The sequence below is a fragment of the Gavialis gangeticus genome, unplaced genomic scaffold, assembly GCF_001723915.1.
Source record: "Gavialis gangeticus isolate Ggan-Ray unplaced genomic scaffold, GavGan_comp1, whole genome shotgun sequence".
Taxonomy (NCBI): Eukaryota; Metazoa; Chordata; order Crocodylia; family Gavialidae; genus Gavialis; species Gavialis gangeticus.
Window position 1 is genome coordinate 25163915 of NW_017728996.1, and position 23918 is coordinate 25187832.

At 39.0% G+C, this 23918-nt stretch overlaps 1 protein-coding gene across 1 annotated transcript in view; it reads left to right on the forward strand.

The window, feature by feature from the left end:
* FBN1 (fibrillin 1) overlaps positions 1–23918 on the forward strand; it is a 234959-nt gene that overhangs the window by 119582 nt on the left and 91459 nt on the right. The window contains exons 16-29 of the mRNA XM_019503825.1: positions 4007–4129; positions 6234–6386; positions 8086–8139; positions 9512–9634; positions 10987–11112; positions 12280–12399; positions 13013–13150; positions 15364–15414; positions 18324–18449; positions 19300–19524; positions 21359–21484; positions 21585–21713; positions 23051–23176; positions 23317–23442. Coding sequence (XP_019359370.1) covers positions 4007–4129; positions 6234–6386; positions 8086–8139; positions 9512–9634; positions 10987–11112; positions 12280–12399; positions 13013–13150; positions 15364–15414; positions 18324–18449; positions 19300–19524; positions 21359–21484; positions 21585–21713; positions 23051–23176; positions 23317–23442 — 1746 coding nt within the window. The remainder of the gene's footprint in view (positions 1–4006; positions 4130–6233; positions 6387–8085; positions 8140–9511; positions 9635–10986; positions 11113–12279; positions 12400–13012; positions 13151–15363; positions 15415–18323; positions 18450–19299; positions 19525–21358; positions 21485–21584; positions 21714–23050; positions 23177–23316; positions 23443–23918) is intronic.

Genomic DNA, 23918 nt, shown 5'->3' on the forward strand with positions numbered 1-23918 from the left:
TTTAGCACTCACAAATGTACATGTGCATTTAAGTATTGTTTATGCTTATATGTGGTGTAACATTCCTTTCTGGCATTTTTTCATAAAGCTTGAGTGGAATTTTTCACCCACAGCCAAATATATGCCCCATATTCATACTTAAATGCTAGTTTCATGTAACCTTAAGGTCCCCTCTGCACGTTCAGGTAAAGGCACAATAGGATCCAGTATGGGATCCACACAATTGCACTTCTTGCCATGTCACACGTGATTGTGGGATCACACATTATATCCCATTGCACTTTGTTGCCAGTACAGGGGGAGCCTGGGATTACCATCCTGGGCTCCCCCTACACTGGCAAATAGGTGACCTGAAGTACTGGCTGCATGTTGGGCACAGCTGGGGCTCTGAGTCCTGTCAGCTGTGGGACTGCAATCTCCCAGCCGTGAGGCACACCATGCACCTCTGGGGCTGGGAGATCACAGCTGTGCCCCGCTGCTGCTGGGACCCAGAATCCTGCAGCTGCTGGGTGCTGCAGGATCTGAGAGTCCCCTCAGGTATGGGACTTCCATCCCCTGCCGAACATGGTTTACCTCTGCAGCTGGGAGCCTCTCTGGCTGGTGGGGCTCCCAGCCTCAGGGGAGAGCCTGCTATACATGCAAATTAAAGCTGGATTGCACCCAGCTATCAAGTTAGTACATATTTTTCAGATCTAACTTTAAAACTGGTTGGAGCTTTTTATGGTGTGATAAGTACTTTGCACATGTAGCTGGTTTCAGTTTAATTGCACAATTAACTTGTTAATTGCACAATAGCTGTAATATGTAGAAGGGATCTGAGTGTCCTTTTCAGTGTCACTAATAAGAGGTTAGCAAGTCTTCTTAGGGTAACTACACTTGAAAACTCAATAGCCAATGAATCCTTTAGAAAAGCGGTATTGCATATACAGCAAACTGTATATTCTTTTTTTTTTGATCCTGTAAAAGTTTGACACAAGCACAGGTGTGATTTCATATCAAAATTGCTTGGGCATCTGGCCACCCTTCTGCATAACTGTTGGTTTGTGTGCACACACACCCATCTTGTATATACGTATACAGATGTTTGGGTGAATGTATTCTATTTGAATTTTTGTTGCATGATTTTTCTGTTGTTATTATTGCTCATCTTCATGACTCCCCTCTGTGCATGCTGATAGAGTTTATTGGTTTCTCTCCTACACAAAAGTAGTAGCATCTGTAAATAACCTTGAGAGCCAGATTTTTACACTGTGAGCTATGGTTAGGGCCAGTTTTTTTTTTTGCTGGTGTACATGTATTCAGCTCTGTAAAAGCTGAATAATGGTACGTCAGTGTATACCATCCAAGAGTTTGGCCCCAGATTTCACATTCTTGTATTGCTTTTGTACATACAGGTTGGGTATATGTGCACACAAACCAACAGTTATGCAACAAGGTGGCCAGGTAACCAAGCAGTTTTGACATGAAATCACACATGTGCTTGTGCCAAATTTTTTGGGGACCAACAAAAGACTATCAGGTCTGCTATATATGCAGCAATACTTTTCTAAGGGTCTCATTTGTTATTGAGATTTCAAGCATGGGTGCCTTAAGAAGACTTTCTAACTTCTCATTAACAATACTGGAATAGACTCTTAGTTCCATAAAACTGGCATTTATGCAAGTATGAATATGGGGCATATACTTGGCTGGTTGTGAAAATTTCCACTCAGGCTTTACGAAAAAATATTCCAAAAAGGAATGTTATACCATAGTTTTGTATGCTCCCTGTAATACAAGGCAGGTTAAATGTATTAACCATTACAGCGTCCCTTGTCTGATTTGCTGTCAGATTTCTATAAATACGAATAAGGGACTGGCAGGGAGAGACCGGGTAGATTCTGAGCTTGTTTTGTTCAGATAAAACATTTTGCTCAGATTAGCAATTGCTGAAAGTGGCTTTTCAGTAGCTTGATAAATATGATGTCTTCAGTTAAAAAATGTAGGGATACTAACTAGGATACCCATCCAAAAAAGGCCATTATAGTTGGCATTAATTAGCAGTTCAAGAAGACAGGGCAAAGATGGATTAGACCAGAGAATTAATTTGGTAGATAGCTTTTTCAGAACAAGGCTGAGGTTCACTGGCTAGTTAAGTGCAGGAAAGTTGGCACTCATCTGGGTTGTCAAAATATAGCCTTCTACTAAAGGAGGCTTCGAAGTCCAGTAAACAGAATCTTAGGTTCTGTGCCTGCCTCTACAGTTGTGAAGTCCTGGCTCCATTTAAGTCAGGGATGTGCCAGGATGTCACTTAAAATGTCATGACTGGGCAAAATTACTTTGTTTTTCTATTCCTCAGTTTCTCCCTCTGTAAAATGTTTCAGCATCTGACGGAGTTGCCTGCATAAACTCATACCTCTCTGAACTAGGTGCCACCATGCCCTAACTTTCTGCCCCCTGCAAAATGGTGATGTTTCCACTTTGGTAAAGTGCTTCGAGTTTTACAGGAAAAAATGTTACGTATTCCAACCTTTACTATCTTGATGAGTTTAATAAATGTTTTGAAATTTAAGGAGGAAATATACATGTTTGAGCTTGTTCACTTCTGTCTTTGAAAGAGCTCTTGCACCAGTTCTTCACAGAACGTGTATACTTGCTGAAGAATTAAGAATTTGGTCCACACCACTGTCACAGTATAGCCAAATTCTGAAATCTAACTCAGCTCTTAAAGCAAACTCAGTGAGAGTACTATCTGGGGAAGGACTGAGTAAAAAATAGAAAAAGCATTCACAATTTGTCCATTTGTCTGAACCAGAATAAAAGGTGGTAGGCTAAAGTGAAATGAATTTGGCCTGTGTACTTTAATAGAACTTCTATTTTAAAATACAGTTTGAACAAGGAATTTTGGATCATAAAAGTTATGTTCCATGCCAAACAACACAAACTAAGTAAAACACAGAGGTGTTTCACTCTCAATTTGCCCTTTTAAGGTCAGAAAATAGGAAATTGTCGCACATGCTGTCTGTTGTATACATTAAGGAGAGCTGTCATGAAGTGATTATTTTGCAAATGTTTCACGTGCTTCCAAACAATGTATTAAAATATTTCCCTCTTAATCGCTGGCTACACAAAATAGCATGTTCCCCGTGTCAAGAAAATGCTGTCATTCCTCGCAGTGTACACAGTCTATAAAAACTTTTGACTAATTGGACATTTTCCTGAAACCATCTAATATTAATAGCTTTCATCCTTTTGTTTCATTGCTATGGCGCTTATTGTTCCATGTGCTATTGTTGGACAAAGTTGGTAGCTTGTTCTTAGCAGTTGTATAGCACTCAGATCATTAAAAAATTCCTTGCAAGGCTGATGTGCAATTTCCCCATTAAAAAGTTTATGGAAAAGGGAAATGTGTTATAACAAGCATATAATATAACACAATTGTCATGCAGATAACCAAGAGGACATGATGTGCAGGCAGGATTTGGACTATAAGCATTGAATAGTGCTCCCAAAAACTGAACTCACAGCAGAAAGAAGAAATATTCTTGTGGGGGAGGCATGAAGGCTCTTCAAAAGGGTCAAAGATTTAATTTGCATTCTGGCCTGCTTTCTTAAAGCAAAAACTAAATGGTAATACAGAAAGGGAATGACATGTCAAACACTACACAAGTCCTTTGTCTTAACAGCCAGAGTTTCCTTTTTCCTCTAATTATGTTTTTGCCTGAATGACCCTTATTTTAGATTATGCATCTCTAGGGAACATATTAGGAAAATGTAGCTATTTGAACAGGGAAAAAATCCTGAGAATGCAGAATTTTGCTTTCTCTGCTATATAGAATGAGCTAATATTGGGATTTTTATTTTTAATGAAAAATGTATTTGCATTAATATTTCACTTGGTGAAGTCTGTTTTATTTTTATTTTTTATGGGGTATATTGAAAAGAAGCTGTACAAATGCAAGTTTCAGCCAGGCATTGAAAACTGTTTAATTTTATTTTTAATAAAGCTTATTCTGTTCTTTTACAGACATTGATGAGTGCGAGACACCTGGAATATGCATGAACGGGCGCTGTGTGAACACTGATGGGTCTTTCAGATGTGAATGCTTCCCTGGACTTGCAGTGGGACTAGATGGACGTGTGTGTGTTGGTAAGACAAGCTCATTGTGAGGCGAGTTGCAGTTAACTAGGCTAAGGCATTCAATCTGGAATGATAGACTCTTTGTAGTTTGAACATACCGCTTGGAGGTGGGGGGGGTGCTCCCATGCTAATGGATACATTTATCTATGACATTAGCTATGATAGTTCATTTTGCTCCATTTCCTTTCTCTCCCATTTTTCTCTCTTTTAAAACAAACAAATCGTATTCTTAGCTGATGTCCATTCTCATAGCTGTGTTGAAGTCAATGGAGCTACATCGGTTTTCATCATTTGATAATCTGGCCTCATGATTTTAAAACAGTCACACAAACCTGTTAATAATATACAGCAGGCACAAGCACCCGTTTCGTTTTCATAATGTTTTGTATACCTTTTCCATTTCTTAGTGTTCCTATGTACCTCCCATTTGCACATTGTAGTTTTCCCTTTTTCAAGAGAAATTCTTTGTATATAACAAGAGGTTTTTTGGTTTTGTCATTATACTCATGAGTAACATTTTCATGTAAGCAAATGTCTTCTATAGCAACATATTAGTCTTTTTAAAGCAAGACATAAAAACTTTTCTGGTTACTAAAAATCTATCTCTTTGCCCGACCAAGAACAATTGCAATATAATGAAATCATCATTATGCCCTTTTATAAATCCATGGTACATCCACACCTTGAATACTGTGTTCACTTCTGGTCCCTGCACCTCAACTAAAGAAGGTAAAGAGAAGGGAAACAAGGATTAGTGGTATGGATGGGCTTCCATATGAGAGATTAAAGAGACTAGGCCTGTTCAGTTTAGAAAAGAGAGGGGATACGATAATGGTGTACATATTATTAAAGGATGAAGAGAAAGTAAATAGAGATTTACTGTCTCTCACTATCTAAGAACTAGGGGTCACAAAATGAAACTAGCAAAGTGAAGTTTTTTTTTCACACAGTGTGCAATTAAAGTATGGAACTCATTGCATCCAGGTGTTGTGGAAAACTGACAGACTCAAAAAGGGATTGGACAAATTCTTGGAGGATAGGGGCATCAATAGCTATTGAGCACAGGAGTTAGATATACAGCCTCTGAATTAGAACTTCCTAGACCTTAAATACTGGAGGCTGCAAGTGAGAGAGGAATGGTGGAAGAAACGCTCTTCATACCCAGTTCACTCTCCCTGTTAGCATCCACTCTCTGCTAGTAAGACACAGGGTGCTTGGCTAGATGGACCTATGGTCTGACCCAGTAAATGGCAGTCCTTGTGTTCTTAACCCATTGTAAAATACTTCAGAGTCTGTTGCACTGATTTAACATATTCATGTGTAATCCCCAATCTGGAAAAGACATGCTTCATTTTATACATAGAAGTAGTCTTCTTGGCTTGTTTATTTGTGTTTGCTGAATCCTTATCTGACCTTTTTTCTAGTTAGTATTAGAAATTATTTGACCATCTCTGTCAGGGTTTTTTTGTGTGTTTTACCTGAAATTATGACTTTAAAACAAAGGTTTTAGTGTTTTTGGTTTTCTCTTATGGGTTTTTTTTCTTACCAGAAAGTACTGTGGAAACTATGGAGTTGAGTTCGTAGCTGAACACTCCTTCCCGATCCTCATACTATACAGTATACCAACTCACTTGACTTAATCCAGTGCTGAATTTGGCCCACTATGAATAAGGAACAAATAATGAACTTTGGAAAACAAACACACAATTTGATATGAAATGAGTCCCACCTATGCACTTTGGAACAAAACAGAATATTCCAAAATAGCATTGTTTAGGCAGGATTATCTTTTCCAGTAAGAAAAAAATTGTTCTGGAATCCAGGCATCAGCTATGGGTCCCTGATTCTTTGGCTACTGTTATGATTCCAGGCCACCTGAAGATTTTTTTGAGATACTCAGGTGAAATAAATCAGGAAAATGAAAGATTATGTTGCTAAATTGCCCACATATTCAATTTTCCAAAAAATATTTTGATAGACTGTCTTTCTTATGGTCCTGTTCGGTAATATGTCTCAAGCTTTGACATTCAGCATTTGAAATCTAGTACTATATCTATTTATGGTATTTTATTGTGCCTACAATAGGATTATGTTGGATTTTTTTGATATTTAGATACACATATGCGAAGCACATGCTATGGTGAATACAAGAGAGGCCAATGTGTAAGAGCACTGACCGGTGCTGTTACTAAATCGGAATGCTGTTGTGCCAGCACTGACTATGCCTTTGGAGAACCCTGCCAGCCTTGTCCTGCCCAAAATTCAGGTAGTGTAACGTTTGATAAGTAGAAACCTACACTTTTTGTTGAGATTTATAACAGTTCTGAAAGCATTGTATAAAAAACAAAGTCTCTTACATATCCTAAATCTAGAGGATTGGATTTGTAATCTCAGGTGCATACCACACAGGTGGCTGCGCTTTTGGAAAAGTCTTCTATTCTGCATGTATGTAAAAGGAAGGAGTGACTGTTTTTAAAGAGTAATGTTTAACACCAAGAATTTGGCCCATGGTAGCTGCATGAATTAGGACAGATTTTCAAGCAACAGCTTTCATTTTGGTGGACTTCGTTAATTGTAGGCATAACTTTGATCTCACATTATTTATGGACACAGTTTAGATCATTTAAATGTTTAGATATTAAATGCACCTGGCATTTAGATATTTGATTGTCTGAATTACCTAAAGTGTGTCCACAAATAACTGTGGGGTCAAAATCATGCCTTCAGATTTTGCACAGAGAAATGGAAGGTCAGTTAAGACTGAGTGAAAATATTTTATCCTTTCATCAGATTCCTCTAAAACTGTTTATTTTACCTGGATCATAATGGTGCATTGACAACCTTGTAGTCTTCCTCATTGTATGGACTGCTGCTGGGAAAGCACTTTTTGAAGGAATGCAGTGCTGGCATAGCTCTGCTGTCGGAGCCAATAAGTAAAACAGTAGCTCACCAGTGATACTTGCATGGAGCCAGTTGGAAGAATTGGGCTCCTAGTTCATCCATTGGTTCCCTTCATGTCTATGAAATTATGATTGTAATCAAAAAAATGTTCTGGATGATGCATAGCATGGAAATAGCTTTGGAGGGAAGGAGTGTGTCTTTGTTTTAATTGGCAACTTCATGAAAAGGGCTAGAGACATGTAACCAGTTGAAACAAATCAGGTTAATTTACCTGATGTATGATCTTCAACACACGCTTGCTGGTCACTATTTTGCAGTGGGTCTCGTTAGCTAGAATAGCAACAAAACATTAGAACTTTATCAGAGCATGAAAAAGCCTTTCCAGCAGCAGCTGTTGGAATCAGCATGCTCCCTTCTTACTGCCCAATACAGTTAATAACTATTGTAAGTATAGGACACAATGCCAGGAACTTCTGTTTTATATTTGAATTAATTTAACAGAGCACTGAGATGTTTTTCCAAACTGTTTTGCCTACCTTTCCTACTGTTAAAGATGCCAACTCAGAAAGAAAGAGTACATAGAACATCTTCAGTTTTGAGTGGAGGAGAGGAGGGAATTGTTCAAGGAAAAAAATGTAGCAAGAACTTTTGAAAGTAGGTTGTCTTTGGCTGTAGCTCAGATAATCTGCTCAGAAGCTCTTCACACATTGACCCACAAGGATGCTTATGAGACGGACTTCCTTATAAAAATGAATGAGAGGCTCAATTTTCTGAGAGTTCCCACAGAATTATTCTGCACGTCTATATTCTAGTTAAACGCCCATGTCACCGTTATGGCCTGGATTTGTGGAAAAATGTGCCCAGACCTGTCTGGCTAAATTGCACATGGAATTTGAATGATCCAGCTAAAATAGCTTCATGTTTTGTAGTTTTAGAGTAATGACATTTTTAGCAAAATGGACAGTTGTATTACTACAAGGAGATAATGAACCTGCTTTTGTAAGATGACTTTTAAAGAACTTAACCTAAAAAGAATCACAGTAAATATTTTAAATATTTTTCAGCTGAATACCAGGCTTTGTGCAGCAGTGGACCAGGCCTGACTGCAACAGGAGCTGGTAAGAATGCATGACATGGTTATGACCAAAGACATTCAGGCTACGAATGTGGGAGATGGTGTGTGAATGTGATGCCGTACTACTACAGTCTGGAGGGAAGGACGCTGGGAAATAGTATGAATTGCTTTTTTCATCCTGTTCAAAGAAACGTGCATAGGTTTAACTCAAGAGAGCATACCATTTCAGCAATATGACAGCCTAAGTGTAAGCACTCACTCTTATCAGGCTTTTTTATGCAGTTTTTGGAAAAAGAAGATTTGTAAAAGATTATTATTATAATACTGATATTCCATTACATAGAGAACACAACCCTGGATCTATATTGAGTTAGCAAGCCATAACGTGCTAATGGCCTGCTATCTTACTTAGCTATTTTTATCTCAGTCACAAAGGATGGTGGGACGATAAGTAGTAGTGCCACACTGATGGTGAACTTAATTACAAAAGTTTGAACAGGCCTGGTGACACCAACTACTGCTAAAATATCTTATGCCTTGTTGAAAATAGGGAGAATGTGTTGAGATAAAAACTTGCTTATCCAACCTAGATTCAGATCAGGTTGTAAATTGCCCTTCAGTTAACTGCCTTGAGGAAAAAAAAGTCATCATTTTGAGTACCATATCTCTGACGTGAAAGACCAACTGTGAAAAAATGATGAAAATAGTTTTTAAGCTGTTGAATTGCTCTCTAATGATCCCTCTTACTCCCAGGTTATCCCGCATTAGACAGTTGGCACATGCCGTGTTCTGGAGTAAAATAAGAAACAAAGTGTTTTCAGCTGTCCATAATTCACAGTGACTTCATTTTAATAGTGTCATAATTCATCAGGATTGACCAGAGTTTAGTTGGTTCTTGCACTTCCCTTTGAAGTGTTAAAAATGCTAGAGCCAGATCTGGCAAAGCCTTTCATCTGTAACCAGTATTCACAGCTGAGCCTACTGAGGCTGCTTTCAGCTGAAAGCAGGAAGTGCATTAGTGTTCTGCTGGAAAAAATCAGTAAAAACTATTTAAGCACAGGCCTACTGGAAAGTTATAATAATCACAGAAACTCAGTGATTATTAGCACTGAATGTTTTCAGGTGTGAGATCCTCATTCTCCCAGTCATCATGTAAGGATTCTCAAGTAATCTCCAGCTTGTGTCTGCCATTGCAGGATTCACAGACACCTTTGGGTTAGTGCTGGAATTTAGCCACCATAATGGGGATGCTCTTCATTCTTCAGGGGTAGTGTTTTCACAAGAGTTACTAACTGAAAATTCATCATGGGAAAAATTGTGGAAACTTGCTATTAAAAAGAATGATCTTGTCTAGTTTAGTGAATGTGATATTCCAAAAGAAAAACACTGATTGTTAACTTTCTGCATCTGTGTAGATATTAATGAATGTTTGGATCTTGCACTCTGCCCCAATGGAGAATGTGAGAATCTGCACGGAACATACAAATGCAGATGTAATTTTGGATATGAAGTGGATTCAAGTGGAAAAAATTGCCTGGGTATGAAATATCTCATTTTCCCTATTAAAAGTTCCATATTAAATTTTGATGTTTGTCTTTCTCTCTGAGGTAAGGAAGAGAAACTTCAAAAATCAAAATTGAATATTTTGGATGTGCTGTTGTTTATTCTTAATCCTTCTGTCTTCATTTCTGGGCTCTTTAATGGTTTTCCTGTCCTCCAACATGTTTCATATCCTAGATCATTTGCCCATTAGTTATAGTATCATTTATCTCCTCCCCATCTCATCTGTGACCTTTCTAGCTGCTCCCCAAGCCCACCCAGTTATTAGGCCAGTGCATATTCATGCTTCATCACAGCTGTTTCCTATTCCTCTCTAATGCTCCCTTTGCTCCTCTCTCTCAACTTTTTCTGGACTCCTGTGAAGTATCCCAGAGATTTTGCTTTACTCAAATCTCCCCGTCTTTTCTAACACTTCCGTAGTTCCCATCTGCTGCTCTGACCCTCTCTGTCTTCCCAACTTCTCTCAACACATTTTGAGGTTTGTCTGACGCATCCAAATATTCCCGGCTGGTCTTTGCATCTTCCTAATGTTCACCTGTCATTCATGGCCCTTTGCCATCTTCTTGCAGCTTTTCTCCAGTGACCAAAATTTATCCAAAGGTCTCCTTAAGAGGTCTTGCAGTTTGGCTTCCCAGAAATCATGTCCACACTAGTATTTTCACTCAGATTTTTCAGCACTGCTGCAAGTGTAGGATGGAAGCTGACATCTTTAACCACTTTTAGTCTCACTTAGATGTGATATGGTGATTTAGCAGCAGCCTGTTTGAACTTGTGCCTATCACAATTTCTGCCACCAGTGGCATTGCTTCATTGGTAATGTGAACAGTGAGAAATTTTGAAGAAAATTTCTAGTAGAATAAACAGAACAGTAGAATGCAGGTAAGGGATCAAGAACATTTGAAAGGGTTTTCAAATTTTTTCCAATTTGAAAACAGTAAGTATTCAACTTTCTCTAGAAGGTATATGCCTCATTTAAATGAATTAATTTGTTATTGTTACCTTTATTTTTATGCCAGTCATCATTAGTAATGGTAAAAGGATATTTCATTATTATACTTTATAATAATACTGTAGCTTTATTTGGAGTGGGCATTTTTACCTGAAATAAATTCAGAGGCCTTGCTTCTAAAATTATAAAGAAATCTCCAACATTTTTCAAATGTTTTGAAAGACATATCTGTCTCTTTCTCCCTCTCCCTCTCTCTCACCCCACTTCCTCTATCCCCCACCACACACAAATACACACACATAAAGATCAGTCATAATGAAATGTGGCTTCTTGGAAAGGGCTCTTGTCAGGGTGTCTTTTTTCTCTTAATTTTCATTGCAGACACTGATGAATGTGCATCGAACCTACTGCTTTGTGACAATGGGCAATGCAGAAATACCCCTGGAAGTTTCACCTGCACCTGTCCCAAAGGATTTATATACAAGCCTGATCAAAAAACATGTGAAGGTAATTGATAACACCCCATTACATTCAAGCTATTTTAATTGAAGTTTAAAACTTTTCACCATGTTACTGGAGTCTGTTTAGCTTGTATCATATACAGTATTATTTGTTAGCAGCTGATATGAATTCCAGCTGAGGCAAAGCAGAATGGTTGCATTTCATGCTGAAGCTTAAAACATACTTAGTTTATATTCAGTCAACCAAAGCTTAAAGTCTAGTGAAATTTCCAATCCAAACGAGACACAGATTTACTCTAGAGTCATTTACTGAGAACAGTAGGGAGATTGGTGAAATATTATACTTTTGTTTATGAATATTAAAAATATTAAGAAAAAATATGTAAGATTTTTGTATTCTGACAAAAAATCAGGGATAGGACTTTAAATTTTGCCATGCAGATGGATTTATATAAGAAAACTTCTCATACTATTTATTTAATCATTAGCTATATGAAAAGAAAGTGATATCAACAGTTCATGGTTTTATAAATTGCCTTAAGGAAATCTCAGGTATTGCCAGGCATGTCTGAAACACTGAAGAAGACAAAGAATGTGAAGTCTAGAAATGAAAGGGAAACAATGGATGCAAGGCAAGGCTACCACATAAAGAGTTAGCCACCTCGCAGCTCTCAAGGCTACCACATACAAGAGTTAGAAACCTGGTGGAAAAAACACCTCCACTTGATGTGAACTAACATTTCCTCAGTTGCTGCTGCCAGGGCCACTGTGCCAGTGTTTTTGGCAAGAGTGGGGAAGTGCTAGTATAGATAAAGTACAATTGTTTTGTAAAAGACTGTACATGTGGGTTTGAGTGAAGAATAAAAAGTCTTAATTTTAAATCCATTTGAGTCGTTGGCTAAATGTATGGCCAAATCACTTGACCAACTTAACTGGAAAACCAGACAACACCTGGATCTCCATAGAAAACAAGGTTCTGTAGCAGTGCTGGGCATTCCTGTAATCCTAGGAAACTATACTAGGGAGATGTGTTAGTACATCTTTTGGCCATGTATTTGACCAATCCTCTATGAAGAGCTCCATAGCTGAAAAATAGAATAGCAAGAATATCTTGTCACATGGCAAGATACCTTTTACTTTTAACCAAACTGAAGGAGGCTTTCTGAAGTCTTGCTAGCAGGTACTGCCACTAATGAGAGTGTTCTTTTTCTAGATATTGATGAATGCGAGTCTAACCCATGTGTTAATGGAGTATGCAAAAATACACTTAGCTCTTTTGCTTGTGAATGTTCCCCTGAAAGTACTTTGGATACAACAAGAACCATCTGCATAGGTATTTATTCATTTAAAGATTATATGTTCATTGGTTGAAAATTTCCAGTGACATACAAATACTGTATACTGAGTCCAGAAAGCATTTAAAAATAACTTGGACAGATAAGTTCAGTAGAAAATGTTAAGAAAATATTTCTTTTCGCCATTACTGTGGGTACATAAAAAATTACTTTAGCTGTTGGGAGGGAACACAATGTGCTTTCATTTCAGATTTGAGAGAGAGGTGAGAGATTTTTGTAACAAGCATATAGGCACATAGGCATCATTTTGAAGAGATGGCTTGTCTGCTACAAGGGGCACCTTCTTATGAAAATTTAATCTTGAGAAAGGGCTGGGTTTGAACTTGAGGTGTAGTCTAAACAGCAGTGGTGTGTCAGTTGGACCACCCCAAGAATAGTCCTGAATGACACTATGGCTCTGTGAGTGAAATACGTGGTCCTGGGAGACGGTAATATACTGCTGATATATATATATATATATTGCAATGAATTACTACTTCTCCCACTTAAGCTGTCTTACCTACTCTGAGCAGCAAGCAGCAGGGGAATGAGAACTCTGCCAGTGCTAAGCATTTTGCATGGTGATATCCTGTTTTTTCCACCCCCCAACAGAAACTGTTAAAGGCACCTGCTGGCAGAGTATAGTGGATGGGAGATGTGAAATAAATATCAATGGAGCAACTCTCAAATCCCAGTGCTGTTCCTCACTGGGTGCTGCTTGGGGTAGCCCATGTACACCCTGTGAACGAGGTAAGACCATTGATTTATTCTCATGTATCATCATAACTGACAGTACGAGGACCTTATGAGACCATATCAGTACATCCGCTTCCTATTTTTATCTGAAGGACTAACTGCTTTGGCATTTCAGTCATTTGGATTAAACCCACAAAAAGGACAATTGTTTAGATTTTTAAAACTATCCAGCACTTGTTTTACTCACTGGATGTCTCATACAAAGCCTAGTGAACCATCTTAGCCACATCACATCGGGTAGCAGGCATGGTCTTAATTTCTAAAACCCAATATTAGCCCCACACAAATTTTATTTAGTGGAGGTGTGATCAGTGGGGCTGGGAGGAGGTAATTTTGCCACTGGCTGTATCTTGCTTGCCCTTTAACCTATCACAATACAAAATAAATTGCAAGTGGTCAGTGAAAAGCTTTTCTAGCAAAGATCACCAGTGCTCAGGACTTCTGCAAATTCCATCCAATTGTGTTTTGAACAAAGCCAGTGACACTTCCATAGCAGCAAAATCATAGGTCAAATGACATTAGCTAGTGCATTACAGTTATCCTTTTCTTAGTTGGCATGGAAAAGGAACATGATAAAAGTTTAGAATTTAGTGCTATACATTTCTGTATTTTGATCTTATGGTAAATATATTTTGAAATTAGATTTATAGCAATTTATCACACCTATAATCTGTCATTTGGTATATCTTGTATCACTGTACTGCATTTGTCAAAATTAATGATATTGGAAACTTAACACTGGCTGGGCACATCTACATGAGACATTTATGGTGATGCCTAATTAGGTCCCCAGTAAAGTTTCAGTGTCTACACGTACAGCCCTGTTAGGTTGCAGGAAATTAATAACTCCTCCTCAGGGTAGAATTTGCAAATACAAGTGCTACGCTGTGGTGGCGCTCTTTAGTCCCTGCTAGCTAGCTCCACAGTAGAGCATCCTCATGCCTCAGCCAGTCCTTCCACAGCACATTGAGCCAGGTTAGAGCAGCCCCGGGTGACAACCCCTGCTCTGACCCAGCTCAATGTGCTGTGGTCCCAGCTGCCCATAGAGACATAGCACCAGGGAGCAATAGGCTCCATCATAATATGCACTGGAGCTTATTCTTTCACATTAATTTCACATGTAAATGTGCCCACTATGTACAAACATTAATTTTCTACCAGGAGAATCCTCATTCTGTACATGTTTGTACATGTTCAAGTTCTTTCTCCAGGACCAAAAATGGCAGTTGCGGGAGAAAAACAAGCCAACTCAAACCAGGTAGAAGTCCTCCTGGGAGAGTTTCTTTTGGGGAGGAGGAGGAGGGAATGTATGTTTGTACACTTCAGAGACCAGGAGGATTGGAGCCAGGGGAAAGATTCCTGTGCCTTCCCAAGACTGGGGTCACCCTGGTCTGGAGAACGTGGCAGGGCAGCTGCTCCATCTGCTTCCATAAACCAGGAGGAGAAAGGAAGAGCAGCCACCATCTGCTCCCCACTGGCTCTTCATATGCTGAGGTCTCCGGTGTGAGAAGCAGGCAGGCACCTTTGCCCTCTCCCTTTGCTCAGGCACTGGAAGCTGCGTGGAGGCAGCAGTGCCACAAGCCCTCTGCCCACTCCTCATACCAGAGTCCCCAGAGTTAGAAGCAGCTGGGAACTTTGCCCTGTTGCTCCCTTTCTTCCCCAGACAGGTTCAGAAAGGGAGAAAAGCAGGAGTCACCACTCCCTTTCTCTTCCCCCAGCCTGCTCCCCATGTTTTCCTCAGATGGGATCACCGTAGTCTCTGGAAGGCACGGGAAGCAGGGGAGAGGGTGTGGCTGCAGGCTGAATGCCTGTACTGGTCCCTCTCCAAGAAATTCATTCCCACTGGTGGAAATTTCTGATAAATCAAGTTAGCCACTAAGGACTCAGTGGCTGCAATGGCTGTGACTTCAGAACAATAATAATTTAATGTAATTAAGTTGCTATGAATGGCATTGGAGTTATTTAACCCACTGTTAGTTTGCTTGTGTAACTTGGATACATTAGAACTGAGAGAGAATGCATCCACATGTCTGCTTACATCCTATTGTTTAGTTAGTTATTCCGTTATATGCTTTTATTACCTGACAAAATACTTCCTATAAAGTTCAGATTTCACATCTTCTTTTTAGCTAATTAAAATAGGTCACTGCAGCAAACTCTGGATTATGGTATTGTAAACAGTTCACATTTTGTTTGTTTTGTTATAGACCCAATCTGCCCAAAAGGACATTCAAGAATAAGGGGAACATTGTGTGAAGGTATTTATTGTTGCTTTGAAACACTAATCACATTCTGAGTTTTAAAAAAAGTTGGTGTTTTGGTTTAGTACTGTCAATTTACCATGGTACGAATCCCAAGTCAAATTCTTCATTGACATCATGAGAATTACACTAAATTTGTTCTCACTGGTTTTAGAATGCATTCTTGAAGTCTAGTGGAGTAGACCATTGTAATTCAGTTTAACTCTGATCTCACATTTTTTATGATATAAACTGTAGTACTGTATGGAGCTGGCTCTGCTTTATCAAACATTTGCCATTTATTGTTCAGCAATTCACTAGGTCAAAAATGTGTGAAAATGCATCCATAATTACAGAACTGTAGCATTATGACATAACAGTTGGATATAATCATTTTAACCTTTCATGAATACATAAGAATATGTTATAATTTTTAAAAAGAGAGAAAGGAAAATATATAAATAATATACTTCTCTTTTGTTACTATTTGTAATGTTAGGCTTCAGCCACTTTGCACTGTGTAAAATTGGATGTAATTCAAAGCATAAGTGTTTCTTGTGCATGGAATTGGTGTCAGACCACGCTAAAATGCTAATTAAAGAAAGAGTCGCTTTCTAAAATATGGTTTTTGTTGTGATGTTTCAGTTGGTCATATTACACAATGAGAAGCTATAACCCCAAAGCTCTCTTTCTTTCTCTGTTTGGGTTGATTTGGACCCCTGCCAAAGCACGGTATATTCCCATATACGCATCATCTCAGCATCTCAAACTGTAGTAGGTCATCATGACTGACACAATCTGACATGACACTGCAGTTAAAATATTTTAAAAAACAAATGATTCCCAGATGTGGCTTCTATAAAGAAGCACTCTTTTTTCTTTAACAAAAAGAAAAGCAAACAAAGAGGAACACCCCCACACACATTCTTTGCTTTCCAAATCTGACTGAATACCTTGGCACATCAGTACTGCAGACCCAGTGTACATAACTTATCTGACCTCAGCCACAGTTTCTGGACTGTGTAATTGAAAGAAAAGGGCAAAAAATGGTGGCCCCACTTATATCTATCCACCAGGAAAGGCGTAGGACATTTTGAACACTGTAAGGATTTTAAGATGTAGATGCAATATTTGCAGCATTTCCTGTAGCAGTACTTCAGTTTATAACCATTACATGCTTTAATCCTTCTCAGGCCAATGGGCCATGGGAGCCCCAATTTTCTTAAACTAGTTATACGTACTCTTTGTGTGTTGAAGTAGCATTTTAGGCTTCTATGAATCTAAGCACTTATCAGAATGAAGAACTCAAGGACAAGCTCCACGAAATTTACTAGGGTATTGGGGAAGGGGTCAAATGATAATGTCTACTTCCCAAAAGGTGACATTCAGCCTTCCCCTCCAAGACTGAAGACTAAAACAGGCTTTTCAGGGAAATAACATGAGGAGTGAAGGAGTGAAACTGGCAATCACGTCTAGTCTATGGGTAAGCCATGGACCTGTGAAGAGGCCCCATAACGGTATCTCTTCCCACCTTACCCCTCTCCACCAAAACACACGCACACAAACTGGAGGAATTTTATTCCATATGCCTAACAAATCTGAGCTACCATCTCCTGGTATCTGTCTTCAGTCATGGGATGCAGCTACATGGTTCAAGAAACATTCTGTTTTAACAACCTGTTTCCACTCCTTAATTTTTTCATATTCAATCTTGGACCATAATATAATTTCTGAGACAATTTTCAATAAAAATGCTTAAATGCTATTATATGAAACGTTTGCCTTTTTCAGCAAGGCCAGTGTCCTGATATTGCTAATAATTTATTTATATTCAATCACCTTCAGCTGGTTGAGTTTATCTTCCTAATCATACAAAACCAAGTTTACCAAGTTTACCACTTAAAAATACATTCAGGATATGTTTATGTAAACAAGATAAAATATAAGCTTCCCATGGATATATTGAGGAACTTATTAAAGGGCATAGGGTCAGATTCTTACTGTTTAGGTGCTGAAAGATGCTGAGATGCATATTGGGTTTTCACATATTTACATACTTAATGAGTGCATATACACAAGCTATTAAAGCAGCTCAATAAACTTAAGTGCAATTTGTGCCAGAATCAGTTGTTCCCGGGCCCAGTGACTTCATGTGCCACCAGGGCGGAGCAGCTTCAGGCTGGCAGCAGGCTTAAGGGTCAGCCCCGGGCTCCAGGTGGCAGCTTTGAGCAGTGGAGGGGCTGGCTGGGGCATGATAGTGTCAAAACTGTGGAGCCATGTGGCTGACCCCTCGCAAGCCTGCTGCCAGCCTGGTGCTGGTCTGCCCTGGCTCAAGCTGCTGAGGTCCCAGTCACCATCCACACATGCTTTTCTGCACAGTAAAGGACTCTGCTGTAACATAGTACTGTCCCTGACAATACTGTCTTATGGTGGAATTAATTAATTTACTCCTCCCTAATATCGGCACATGTGTAGATGGTGATGCTTTACTGAAGAGCTAATCAGTCAACTCCTCAGTAAAGAGCTCGTGTATATGCACCCAGTGAGAAGCAGGCATCTCAGTGCATTTGAAAATCTCAGTAGGCAGTTGTCTGCATCTGTCAGCACCTCAGTACTTCTAAAAAATCTGGCAAACAATGAATGTGCAATGGAGCATCTTTGTCAGTGACCTAATTTTGTATTTATGACCCAGATTTCAATAGGTACATCAACTGCACAATAACAGCGCTTAATACCTTAATCATTTGCAGTTTGCTGTAATTAATTAGTTTTGTCTGACTTGCTTAGCAAAACCCAAGAATTTGGAGTTTTGCCAAACTCTGGAAGCTGCTGATATTTTGTGTGACCTGCCCTAAAGCACAAATGTTGGAACCATCATATTCCTGTAATTTATGTATGTTCTTTGTTTTAATGATTTTTTTAAATAGACGTCAATGAATGTGAGGTGTTTCCTGGAGTATGTACCAATGGGCAGTGTGTCAATACCTTGGGATCCTTTGTTTGTCAGTGCCCCTACGGAATGACTTTAGATGCTTCTGGACGGATGTGTCATGGTAGGTATTAAGCAGTTACAGTTCTTTTGCTGTTGTTGGGGAGGTAGGGGAAGCCCAACCAAATCTCTGTATGACAAACAAAGGTTTGCAGCCCCCACTTGTGAAAAGGAAAATAAAATTTATTCAGGGCAGTTTTAAAAATAGGTCAGTAATGGGAGGCAAAGCCATTCAATTTTAAGTTGCCAGTTCAAATATAGTTCAGTTGCAAAAGCATTTTACCATTTGGTGGCCATGTAAAATGGCACAGAAGCACTGACCCAAATCCTAGTAGAGAGATGGTATCTTAACACCTATCAGCAAACCTGATGCAACTTGACATCTTTTATTGGCAGCCTCAGCTTGAGACTAATAATGTTTGTCTTCAAAGATAGTCCTTCCAGGCCAGGGTTAATGTACGTCTCAGTTTGATGAGGCCTATAAAGCTGCTGTATATCTATGCAGCATTTGTTTGTGGAGTACAGCAGAATATATTGATTTTAAGTACTGCTTATCTTCCATTCAGAGAATATTTACCAATTTTAATAATAAATATTTAAGCTTTTAATACTGAATGACAAAAGCATAGGTTGTAGCAGAGCTACAACCCCCTTCCTAATCCAAAATCAATCTTAAATGCTAAACCATATTAGGTTTATTTAATCTGGAAACGTTAATTCCAAAATTTAGAGTCACTAGTCCGGGGGAAAGAGCTATACATAATCTCTGTGCATTCTGCCCAGGCAAGGCTTTCTGAGAAGGAGTTTTTGAGAAACAATACCTCTGCTGCTCATTAAATTCGCATTCATTTGCTCCCTCTCCCACTCCCTTCCCTCTCAATTTTCCATCAAATCACTGTTTAACTACCCAACAGACATTCGTTTGGAGAGCTGCTACCTAAAGCATGAAGATGAACAATGTACATTGCAAGTACCAGGCCGGCACCGAATGGATGCTTGCTGCTGTTCTGTGGGTGCAGCATGGGGCTCTGAATGTGAGGAATGCCCCTTAAAGGGAACACCTGAATATTCTGCTCTTTGTCCAAGAGGACCTGGGTTTTCTACTAGAGTAGAAATAAATGGAAAGCCATTCTCCAAAGGTATGTAAGGTATTTTAAAATAACTTTTAAAGCACTAGCAACAAATACTGTTGGTTTTACTCAGTTTTTACTCTTCCTTTACTTTGGATAAACTCCTGTGGCTTTGGAAATTTCAGTGGGAGTTAAGAATCCCCACTTCAGGTACTTTGGTGGATCCTGTTGCATTTCATAAGAATTAAGGCCAGAAGGGACATTTGATTTGACCTGATTTTCTGCATGTCACAAACCATAACAAGCTCAAAGACTCTGTTTTATGTAAAATATTGCAGCCCTTTAAAAAGCAAGCTGTGTGCCACATGCATGGAACAGAGCAGAAATGAGTACCACCAGTGGAGTATTAATTAGAAGTATTAATGGGACTTCCACAGCGACATTCAAACATGTTCCACAATGACCGCTTCTAGCTTAAGTTACCTGTGTAGATTAAACATTATACTGTCATAAAGGCAAGTGCATATTAATATGTTCAGAACAGAAATTTAAGGAAACTGGTTATCTGAAAAACAAATGCACTGAAATTTGAAGAATAGGGACAAAAGTAAATGAGAACAGTGAATGTTGCTGATTGCTTCAAACTTAGATTTATAAGCAGTTACTAGGCCATTAATTATCCATAAAAAGTGTGACATGTGCTTTTATTTATGTTAATTATTTTCTATGACTCATGGACACCTCATTTTTCTCAGAAACCAGGGATGGCGTGGTTCTTTTGGCAGTTCTCTTTGGCTGCCATGGGCCTGGTCCAATGCCCACTGAAGACAGTGAATGTCTTTCTGTTGACCTCAGTAGGCTTTGGATCAGCTTTATGTTAGACAAAGAAGCCAATATTTGTTTAACAGAAGAATCTCAGGCAGCTTCAGTGATATGTGTTAGTGCTTACCTCGTAAATGGAACATAATCTGAATTCTTCTTGTGGGCTTCCAATTGTAAAAGAGGATGGGACTGTCAAAAAAGTGATATGCTGAACTCTGAAGGATGCTAGTCCTTTGAGCTGCTCCCCTGCGTGCTCCTCAGTTGTGTGTGTTAGGGGGTATACGAGCATGGTTCCTGTTTCCTTCTTGGAGAGTGGTTTCAGGGAGTGAGAAATCTGTTCTGTTAAATAAAATGCCAAAACTTTTGATAACCTGTTGTCTTGATGCTTTAGAGACCCCCTACTTTAGGGTGCAGGATTAGAAAAAGAGGAGATGAGAGGCAAAAAGGTTTGATTAGATTTCCATTGCAGGAAGGTTCCTATTAGAACCTAGTTGCATTACAAATGTTTCTCATTATTAGTTCAAAGGAGATTATTTCCCACTTCTCAGTCAGTGTGTAGTCACTTTTGCTTTCCTCTTCAACATTCAGCATTGTCTCTGTAGGTTTTTGTATTCACCTTTACAATTAGAAGGAGGAATAAACTGGCTTAAATATTAATAAATACAACAAATGCATAGTTACAGATTTCCCAAAACACCTCAAATCATTCTCTGAATCTGTTGCTGTATTGTTGCATGTAGGTTGTTGTTTCTTTTTTAATATGGAGAGAAAATATTCATATCCAAGTGAAACTTGGACATGATGAGCCCCACAATTAACCCATCAGTGAATAGGATTAAGGATACCTATCTCTAAATCACTTTTGAAATCTGTGAGTTAAAGGATTAGAGAATTGCTTAAGAATTGTTGTATGGATGCAGGCAGTTTTATGCATCAACTGCAGCTGCAGTTTTCAAAAAGTTGTTCCTTTCTGCTGGAGATTTTTACTAGCCTAAACTTCTAGGAAAGGTATTTAGCCATTCCTGTTTAGTAAAATCAAACTGATGCTAAAATCTATTAACTTATTTTGTTTCCTTTTCAGATATCAATGAGTGTAAAATGATCCCCAGTCTTTGCACCCATGGAAAATGCAGAAACACTATTGGCAGCTTTAAGTGTAAATGTGACAGCGGGTTTGCACTTGACTCTGAAGAAAGGAACTGTACAGGTACAGTGCTTGGCTGTTAGCTATCAGGAAATGGCTTTTAAAAGAAAACATTGATTTGTGATTTTTTAACATGCACTTAAACTGTTGCTTTATGTTGCAGATATTGATGAGTGCCGCATATCTCCTGATCTCTGTGGCCAGGGGAACTGTGTCAATACTCCTGGGGATTTTGAATGTGAATGTTTTGAAGGATATGAAAGTGGATTCATGATGATGAAAAACTGCATGGGTATGCTTTAAATGATGTACTAAAGATGGGACACAATGGCCATGTTTTGGGCTTGTTTTTTCATAAAGTCTTGTTAATTTGATTGTACTTCTGGAAACTGAAATAGGACATGTGTCATCAAAGTTCCTTTATACTGGATCAGCACATTTACTACAATAGGTAAATCAGGTTGGTTTTGGATTTGCAAACCTTGTTAGTTGGAACCGTCAGTTGAGTTGTGGTTCCATTTATCTGGAGTACTGAAGTTCAGGCTTATTTCCCCACAAAGAATGGGGATGCCAGCATACTTCGCATTCATTGGGCTTGGGGCTTGACATTTTCTATTTTAAATTAATTAGAAGTGACAGTTACTTAACTCAGTTGAGAGCTGACCCTGAAGAGGGAGCTTAGGTTTCACCCCAAGAATGAATTAGCTACTTCTCAAGGTTGCCAAAGCACAAATGAACAAAAGGCAAGGATTCTTAATTCATCCCCAAGATCCCTATCTCACAGATTGTGGCATGGCATGATTAGCATGGATTGGCAGCAGGTTTTTACTAATGTTGTCATTGTGAGCCATATTGAGCTCCGAGTTCCTTTGACATAAATCAAGAGTGTAGAAGGCAACAGATTTTATTTGGTTTCATTAAAGTGTGTCTGAGAACAGAATGTGACCCTCTGGAGCAATGAAGAGAAGCTTAGTTAAACACCAGTATAAATATTAAATGATGACTGATGCAGAACACATACGGTGACATGGGGTTGTGATGTAAAACCAACCCTTAGAATTTTATCCATTGGTGGTGCAGGAGGTGAATGGGTTCCAGCAGGGATTAACCGAGAGACAGGTAGGGCCCTTATCTAGCATAAATATCATTTAGCTCCTGCCTCTTCACTCTTCAGAACCCAATAGCTTCTTATGCAGCCTTTTCCTGCTGCTTTTGAAGCTGATGGCTGGGTGTTGAATCAGCCAAAGGAAGCTGGTGGACCCGTAGTGTATGTTTATGTAGGAAAGGGAGTGGGGTAGGAAAAAATAGAGGGAGACAGGGAAAAATGAAGACATTATCTACAGGAAAGAGAGGAGCAGTTTTGTGTACTTTCTGAGAGAGTGGGGCAAGGTATCTGTTTGGGAAAGTTTGTGTCTCTTGGGGTATGGGAAGGAAGTAATATCAGTGACTGAAAGGGACTCGGAATACTTCTTATAGAAGAAGAGATATTTGGGGAGGGGGGGAGGGGATGCTTCATATTCATACATTTGGAAGCTGAAACACACATTTATTCTTAGCACCAGCAATGTATTCTGTTATGTGCACAGACAGTTACTTCCTGCAGTGATTTGTGCTCCTTTCTTTTTGCAGACATTGATGAGTGTCAGCGGAATCCTCTTTTATGCCGTGGTGGAATTTGCATAAACACAGAAGGAAGCTTTCGCTGTGACTGTCCTCCAGGACATCAAATGGCTCCAAATATTTCAGCGTGTGTAGGTATGATGGTGCAAATACAATTTATACTGCAAGTGGTCATTTGTAAGCTTACGTTCCCTGCCTTCTACCGTGCATGCATCTATGACATTTGCTCATTGTTGCACTACAGATTTATGTCTTCCCTTTCTCTTTTGAAACAGACATTAATGAATGTGATTTAAGTACCAACCTGTGCAGAAATGGACATTGCGTCAACCTTATTGGGAAGTATCAGTGTGCCTGCAACCCTGGATATCAGTCTACACCTGACAAATTATATTGTGTTGGTAAGAACTTGATCCTTTGATTACTAGTGAAGACAGTTTACAAATTAACACTTGCCTCCTACTGAGAACAGTTGATGTAGGTATATTATTCTCTTTAATGAAATGACTGCTCCTGAATGAATAATTTAGGGTTTAATGTCAGACTAGAATTTTTGGGAGTAGCATTCCTCCTTTCGCACAGGGGATTTGGACCAAATGACCCATGAAGTCCTATCTAACGGTATGATTCTGACACACTGGTAGCATGCAGGATACTGAAGTGTGAACATCCTAGTATCTGAGATGCTTTCAAATTTGGTCTGTTTGTGTCCATTTTCCTTCCTATTTACTTGGTATTTTGGAATAGTTGCAGTATTTACACTGTATAATTATATAATAATTAGCATTTCAGTTGATTAACTGTTAGATATAAAACAACGTGGTAATTTATAAGTGACTTACGTTTGAATAAGTACAGGAACCACTGAGGTACATTG